At 45.7% G+C, this 8,751-nt stretch overlaps 1 protein-coding gene across 2 annotated transcripts in view; it reads left to right on the forward strand.

Moving 5' to 3' along the window:
* Nucleotides 1-233: 233 nt before the first annotated feature.
* The window catches only part of LOC144737535 (tectonic-3-like), a 37,730-nt gene continuing 29,212 nt past the window's right edge, over nucleotides 234-8,751 (forward strand). For both annotated transcript variants that reach the window (XM_078620265.1, XM_078620274.1), the window contains exons 1-4: nucleotides 234-471; nucleotides 3,556-3,670; nucleotides 5,450-5,553; nucleotides 7,978-8,111. In XM_078620265.1, coding sequence (XP_078476391.1) covers nucleotides 246-471; nucleotides 3,556-3,670; nucleotides 5,450-5,553; nucleotides 7,978-8,111 — 579 coding nt within the window. In that variant the 5' untranslated portion in view covers nucleotides 234-245. The remainder of the gene's footprint in view (nucleotides 472-3,555; nucleotides 3,671-5,449; nucleotides 5,554-7,977; nucleotides 8,112-8,751) is intronic.

The following is an 8,751-nucleotide window of genomic DNA, read 5'->3' on the forward strand; positions in this document are numbered from 1 at the left end:
CAGCTACCCGGATGTTGAGATCCGGGTCCCATAGACTTACAAGACAGCCCCCCAATTACCCGGATGTTTAGAGGCGGGTCCCATCGACTGACAACACAGACCCTCAGTTACCCGGATGTTAAGAGGCGGGTCTCATAGCCCCCCAGTTACCCGGATGTTGAGAGGCGGGTCTCATAGACTAACACACAAACCCCTCAGTTACCCGGATGTTGAAAGGCGGGTCCCATAGCCCCCCAGTTACCCGGATGTTGAGATCGGGTTCCGCAGGTCACGTGCCGCGCACAATCGTCATGGCTGCCTCCACCGTACGCGGCGTCTTTGCGCCGTCGCTGCTGTTGCTGCTGTCCCTGTCTCTCTGCTGTTTCGCGCAGACCACCACGACCCCCACGACACCAACGACTCCCACGACCCCCTCGACCCAAGCCACCCCAACGAGCACGGAGATTCAGGGAAGCCATGCCACGGCCAAGGGTGAGGGAGACGCGCGGAGCGGGCGGTTGGTGTGGAGAGGCGTCGCGCGTCACCATGGCGACCGCTACAATTGAACAGCATCGGCAGACTGTGATCGCCGGTCGTGATCGATAAACCGCTCGATCGATGCGACCCTAATGCTTCTGCTGTTGTGGAGTGACTCATGCAGCCAGCTATGGCTGCAGGGTTTTGGTGGTACATGTTGTTTATGTCGTTTATTGTGAAAATACCGTCATAGTGACTATGATCACTGTTACATTGCTTTCATGGCTTTATTTTGGTGATTTCGAAAAGTTTTTTTGGTTTGGTCATGTTTGTTTGTTGTTGTACGGAGTTAGAATGATGGTTTTAATCTAAGTTGTCTTGTGGTTGTTGTTGTTGTTGTTTGACTTGCATCCCACTGGGATTTGTGCACACAGCGTTGGTGTACGGTGCTTTTTTTGCAATATTTTGCTGTCTTTTCTTGGATTTTCTGTTTGCACTTAGTCACATAGTCACTTTAAGATGTTTTCTTGTTCATGTTTTTGTTTTTTGTTTGTTGCGGTTGCACCCGATTCAAGAGCCGAATGGCTCACGGCTATACCTAATAAATTAACTTGAACTTGTGAATAACTGTCGACCCATACGGTTTTTACCCGTGTCCTTGTCCAGGGAAATGAGAGTGTTCAAGTTTCATACGGCGTACAGCCGTTTCAAGACGGGAAACTTTTGTTGTTGTTGTTGACTGCGTTTCTCCCTTGTGATGGGGACATTTCTTTGAAGTAAGGTTGAGATCAATCTTGATTTGAAGCTTTCGTGACTGCAGGAATCCGTACTCTTTGGTTCTTTCGGTTAAAGTCACGTAGGTATAAAGTAAAATAAATCACGACGTTTCGGGCGCAACACAAGCATCCTTCATCAGGTGGGAAAGCAAGGTTTGTTGCTGAGGCAGACTGCATGTCGGGAAGTACGTTAAACATTTTGAACAGACACACATAATCACAACTTTACCTTTTATATATAGAGAGAGAATAGCCCTGCGAGCCATTCGGCTCTTGACTCGGGTGCAACCGCAACAAGTAAAAACACGAACAAGAAACATCTTAAAGTGACTATGCGCAAACAGAAAAATCCAGGAAAAAACAGCAAAGTCTTCCAGAAAAAAGCACCGTACATCAATGCTGTGTGCAAAAATCCCAGTGGGATGCAAGTCAAACAATAACAACCATAAGACAATTGCATTTGCTTCTGATGAAGATTGCGATCGAAACGTCGTGATTTTTTTGATTTTTTTTCTACCTATGTGACTTTACCGAAAGAACCAAAGAGTATGGATATCTGTGGCATAAAAAAGAGAGCTTGTGTAGGTCCTCGGATTGCTCCAGCCGTAAAATTGCATATTCTGATTCTAACAACTCAAGAGAGTCAGATTTTTCTCATTTTGCAACAAGTGGCTTGACCTGGCTTACCGAAATGGCAGCAGGTATCGGCACCTGCTGCTCTGGAGCCGCATGCGGCTATTTGGCTGCCCTGTTTTGCGGGCAGCCGTATTTTTTTAAACCTAAATCTTAAACTATGGAATGTCTTGGTGACAACAAAATGTACGGTCAAACTGTGTTGTTAAAGAATAACTAAGGGGAGGGGAAATACTAAAGAGACACAGTTTATTCCATCGCCTATTTTGTTTATTTAAGTCAGAATGTGTTTGTCATCTGCTGTGCACAAGCAGCTCTGCATGTGTTGCGGCTCTCGAACTATTTTGGTCAAAGACAAAAAAAATATCTTCTTCTTTGAAAGGTTGCCGACCCCTGCCATGCTTCAATGTAAAAAAATAAATCCCCTCATGGTGTGTCTATTTATTTCCAAATGGTAATATATATTTGGTTTACATTGCATCGACTGGCCTGCATGATATGTTGAGTCGTACAGGATTTTTCCGTTTTTAGATTTGAAGTCAAAAAAATCCTTGACTACAGACCCCCAGTGGCATATTTGCTCCTATTGGGCTTCCAAAAGCAAATTTTCTCATGGATTGATGAGTTACGTGTGAATTATTCTTCACAGATTTATCCGAATTACATTGCTAAAAACCCTACAAATCACGATTTTCCGTGCAGATTTTTTCCGTGTAATATCCTGGTGCACCACGGATAACACGCTGTGCGACACTTTCCCCCACATCACCTGGGATTTCTGGAGTCCTGATATACAGGCAGACCTTGCTTAGCGCCCCTGGAAAAGTGAGCACATTCAAATCAGTGGTAAAAGGGGTCATTATACCATTGTGTATATGGGGATGCGTTCCCAACGGAGTAATTTTTTCCCTGCGAGCAATATATGAGGGCTTCATTGGGGTATCGGTAATGACACAAATCATACAGGGTACATTTTCTCGGTCAGCGCTGCTGCGTGTTCTCACTCGTAAGCAACTTTGTAGATTTCTTAATCTTTTCATAAAAAACATCCTCCAGGACAAAGCGCTATAACGAATCAGTGTTCTACGGGGTCATGCTAAGCGAAGTCTGTATATATGTGCATGGTAAGTGGGGGGGGGGTCATACTGGTGAGCACACTGTGCTACATACCCGGAGACACGAGTTCTATTCCCATGCTAACATCGGTGGCGAGTGGTATTAGAACCAGTCCCGGGCGTCCACTAGGTCAACTCAGTTTTAATCAATACATGGTGTGATGCTTCAAACAACAACACAGGGAAGACAAAGTCGGCCAAGCACAGTGTCGTCAATACAATTCTCACAGGCACTTGTGCCAGCCTTAATTGGTTATCGATAACAGCACTTTCATATTTTGTGAACTGCAGTTGAACGTATTAGTAATCTGTGAATAGAGCAACGTGCAAAATTATACAATTAAATTGTGAATTACAAAGTTGTGGGAAATGGATATCGCAATAATCATATCTTTACATGTGTTTTTGGGTTGTATGCCCAGTGCAACCCAAAAACACATCGGAGAGCTATACAGCACAATTGTGAAAACAAACGCAGTGGAATCATCATATCGTGAAAATTAATTTAATATTGTCAGCAAAAAATGTATCACAGCAACCCTAATGTGTGTGTGTGTTTGCGTGTACATGAGCAGACATGGTTCCCTGCCTCTGCGACTTGAGTCAGGATGGCTGCGATGTCGGCTGCGGCTGTGACAACGACTGCACAGCCTATGAACGCGAAGTGTTCACGTCAAGTCCACAGGACCGGTGACATAAACAGCATGACACGAGATGGGCACGACAAAAAGCACACCACACAATACAAAACAACGTGCATTTACAGAACGTCTAAATGCGATTGCATCTGAAGGTGCTGTAGAGAAACAGTGAGCAAATATACGCTCCAAGCCTGGTGGTGTTTCATTCAGACGCTGTCTTTCCGACAGACCTGTTCTTCACCTGAGGACGGCTGCTTGCGTTGTGGCCGAAACGTCTTGAGAATTATTTTATTATGTTTTATTTGTATTATTTTATTATTTCCCTTTTACGTGACTTTACCGAAAGAACCAAGAAGATGAATCCCTGCAGTCACGAAAGCTTTAAATCGAAATTTAAACAGTGAGCATGTTTACTTTATAGGGGCAGTCATAGAGACCTATACAATTATGTTGAGAGCCACAGGTTTACGTAGAGATCTATAGACTTATTACATAGAGATCCCAAAGACTCGTGTACAAATACAATGTGGATTTACATAGCATATAAGGGTGACTGCATCTCAAGACGCTATTCAGAAATAATGGTTATATTTATTTATTTTACAGAAAGAGGCAGTCATAGAAGAAATCAGAGGTGTGGACTCGAGTCATGTGACTTGGACTCGAGTCAGACTCGAGTCATGAATTTGATGACTTGCGACTCGACTTGGACTTGCATAACAATGACTTTGTCCCACCTATGAGATGTGGACTCGAGTCATGTGACTTGGACTCGAGTCAGACTCGAGTCATGAATTTGATGACTTGCGACTCGACTTGGACTTGCATAACAATGACTTTGTCCCACCTATGAGATGTGGACTCGAGTCATGTGACTTGGACTCGAGTCAGACTCGAGTCATGAATTTGATGACTTGCGACTCGACTTGGACTTGCATAACAATGACTTTGTCCCACCTATGAGATGTGGACTCGAGTCATGTGACTTGGACTCGAGTCAGACTCGAGTCATGAATTTGATGACTTGCGACTCGACTTGGACTTGCATAACAATGACTTTGTCCCACCTCTGGAAGAAATACGAAACGACTTGAACCTGGGCTGGAACAGGGGCAAGGGAGTAAATAGTATGGATGACTGGGCAGATGGCATTTCCAGACTATGGTGGCAACGGAGGAGAATGAGCAACCTCCAACTGACTGGGAGCTTCAGCGGAGACTCCGTGTAGAGGAGTAGAGTGAGATTAGAGGGGAGAGGTCGATTGGATTGGGAGCCAGGGAAGTGATCGGGGTTTTGGAATGATGTGGTCTCGTTTACGGGTGCGGCTCAGGAGTTGGGCAGCGGCAAACCTGACATAAGCAGACAATGGAAGACAAGATGACGAACATTACCGGATGGTAAGGCGATTGGGTGGCTCAGGTGTTAGAACACCAAGTTGTTATCACCGAAATCGTGAGTTTCAGTCTGGGTTTCAATCTGGATTTCAGTTGTCCATGAGTTATCAGTAGGGTGTGGTGCAGCAAAATCAATTGTTGTAGTGTTCTATGCTCCTGTGTTTGAGTCCCCACATTCGCCAACTTACACTGAACAGCATACTGAGTTATTGCCAAATAACCCCCATGAACGGCACAGTGTGGGGAGACCCTCGTCCAGTAGTGGATTGACGAAGAGGGCGTTTAAGTATACACAAGACAAAAGTACGTAAAAATATGAGTACCACAGGGCATTAGTACTCATGATAACAGAATACGCGAAGCACACAACATACTCAGATTGCGTACCGGCCCGGGTGTGTGATTATGGTTGTTTTATGCATGTCCGTGTGCAGATGGGCACGTGTGTGTGTGCCGACCTCCACATTCTTCAAACACAACACCCCCTACAGCCTCGACGACAGCCGGCCCAGCCTGGCCTGCATCACCCACAACGACTGTGAGTTACTCGCCAAGTCATCCGCCAACAGTACCTCATCGTTGTCATCATCAGCACTGATTTACAGGATGGATTCTCCATGCCATCGCCATGTATCTGGCCCTGTGATGGTTGGGCCCAAATACACAACAGATTATCGTGTCTCCTCTTTTGATGTGCCGCATGTGCAGTGTGAAACGCTTGCCCTTTTTCCAAAACCTTTCTTGTGTATTCCTCAAATCTCCCTGCACTGTAATGCATGCGTCACATTTCAGTAAATCAAACCACGTTTAATTATCTAGCACACATTGCATGTATCAAAGCACAATTCTCAACCCCCCCCACCCCCTTCATGTATACGTTTGTGCAGCTGCATGAAGTGACCACCTTTTCCTGAGAACCTTAACCAATGGAAATACAGGGAAAGTTGAAGCGTGACGGTCACGTGTCTTTAATACATGTGATAAACACGTTATTGAGAAGCAAAACAAATAGGAAAATGCACGCAGAGTTGCGTCCTGAGTAAAAGTAATTACCGTATTTATCAAAAGTATTTACTGAAAGATAAATAAACATCAGCATTGTAAACACACGGAGCACTGAGCACTCCGAGCACACGATTGCACGAGCCATTTGCCCTGCAAGCTGCAGCGAGCGTCGCCTATGTACACGCCGATGCAGATGCGGCTCGTGCATGGTGGTCTAGCAGCGAGCAACAACTTGCGTCGTAGATAGGTCGCAGATAGGTTCAAAGAAAATAACAAAATAACAAATAACTACGACGTTTCGATCGTAACATTAACATAGCCACCTTGGTGTGCTCGCCGTGGAGGATGATCGGCGATCTGACATTGACATGCTAATTTTTACCTGGCAGCCCTTTGATTGGTGGAAAACGCACCACCACCTCGGTCGCTGCCCACCACTTGCATTAGCATTGGCTGCTGACATTTGGGCCACGCCCATTTCAAACCTTTATATAAACAGTTGTCTTTAGAAGCTAACTCCCCTTTTCCTGATGACGACTGCTTGTGTTGCGATCGAAATGTCGTAGTTATTTGTTATTTTGTTATTTTCTTTGAACCTATCAACGTGACTTTACCGAAAGACCCAAAGAACACTCACTGTAATTGCTTCGCTATTTCTTGATTTTCTTCAAAGGCTTAAATATGGTTTGCTCATTCAGGTAAGCTGATTTCTTGTACACGTGATATGTATTTTTTTACGTGCATGTTATGCTGTGTTTCTTGTCCTTCCCCCGCACCACCGATTAGCATGGTTGGCTGTGTACGGTGCGAAAGAAGTTCTACATTCATACATACAAAATTGTGTTGGACGAACAATAGCCCTGATGGGAAAAATAGGGTTGCATTGGGTCCGAAATGATCACCCCCTCCCTCTTTGTTTAAATAATTTTACGTGATTTCCATCCTTGTTATTGTACAAAAGGATGCTGAGTGGCGCTACAACTCTTGTGTGTCATGCGGACTCCCATTTCTTTTATTTCACCTCACCGCGGCACTCACGCCTAACGCTCGCCCCTAACACTGTCACTTGAACGTTAATGATTCGCCATCTAGGCGTCCGTATGACTAACATCCTCAGCGAATGGACAGTCGCATGCGGCAATGTGAAAACATTTGCGTTGTGCCATTGTGCGCGTTGTGTTGCGCATATACATGGTCGATTAATGCCCACATTCCAACGGATGCTAAATTATTAACGCCACTTTTTTTTTTTCATGCGGAGATGCGAATTTTAGCAGCATGAAACTGCATATCGCCGAAATATGACCCCCTCTCTCTCTGTTTAAGGCCTCGACACAGAGGCGTGGTTTCTCTGTGTGCTTATGTGTGTGTATCTCTCTATGTGTCTCTGTGTTATATCTCTCTGCTTATATGTCTGTCTATATGTCCCCGGTTCTGTGTTTTATCTCTCTCTCAAATTTAGCATTCTCTGGAAGAACGTAATCAACCAGGTAGGGTGTTGACTGTTATGTTAGCCGACCCTCTGTGTTGTATTGCATTATATTTCTAAGTATACTAGGTTTGTTTTCTATTTCATTTGTACCTAATGATGATTGCTTGTGTTGCATTCGAAACGTCGTATTCTATTATTTAATTGATTATTTTCTCTTTATACGTGACTTTACCGAAAGAAACCAAAGAGTAATTCCTGCAGTCACGAAAGCTCCAAATAAAGTTTTATGACCCCCGTGTTCCGTAAAACAGACCTCATCAGGTAAACCGTGTAGAGCCTAGATACGTGTTCGATAAAGCCACGTTGGGCAAGGTTTTCCTGTGTAGCGACCTGCGCTGTGATACACATGCATAACATCAAGAGAAACTCAATGTTCCGTGTATTGTCAGGCTTAATCAATTGAGCACCCGCGCGGTCTCCAAGGTTTTCACTCTCGCATGTGCACGCACATTTTTCTGCTTCCAGTTTCGTGTCGAAACTTCTACCCGGTCATGCGCAGCATCACGGAATTCGACAAAGAAGTGTTGCAGAGCGGAGTGGGAACGGCGTTCACGTGGGTGGAGAAGACACCAGAAGCTTGCGCAACAAGACCATACAGGGTCAGTGCACACACCTAGAGTATGAAGATGAAGATCCCCCATTTGGTCTTAACAGACTGTTGGGGCAAGTGCTGTTAGCACCTATGAAAGCCAGCATGCCACACCAGGGGGTGGGTTGCCAGGACCACGCCTAATCGCCTTTGTCTCCATCGTGGCGATATTAACACATTGCACTAGTTACTCATTTGAGGCTCAGTCGACCTAGAGAAGGCCCAGGACCAGTTCAGATAATCGTCACCGATGTTGGCCGTAAGCAGGAATCGAACTCGGGTAGCCGGGTTCATAGCGCAGTGTGCTAACCACTGCTACCCCCCAGGGGCAGTACACAAACATATACACATTCGGGGTCAGTACACACCTAGGGTATAAACACATTCCTGCGGAGGGAGCTGGTAGGAACGTTGGGTTGCTCGGTCAATGGCGAGGGTCAACGGCGGCATGGTGTATTCCGCAAATATGCCCGACTGTGAGGGCGGGCACAAGCCGGCGTGAGTAGGTTAAACGTTGAGCTTTATAAGGGCACCACGGGGTGACCAGCCCCTCCCCACCCAGCCTCACCCCTCCTACCCCCCACCCAGCCCCACCCTCCCCACCCAGCCCCTCCCCACCATCCCCTCCCCACCCAGCCTCTCCCTCCCCA

The sequence above is a fragment of the Lampetra planeri genome, chromosome 3, assembly GCF_965212315.1.
Source record: "Lampetra planeri chromosome 3, kcLamPlan1.2.h2, whole genome shotgun sequence".
Taxonomy (NCBI): Eukaryota; Metazoa; Chordata; class Hyperoartia; order Petromyzontiformes; family Petromyzontidae; genus Lampetra; species Lampetra planeri.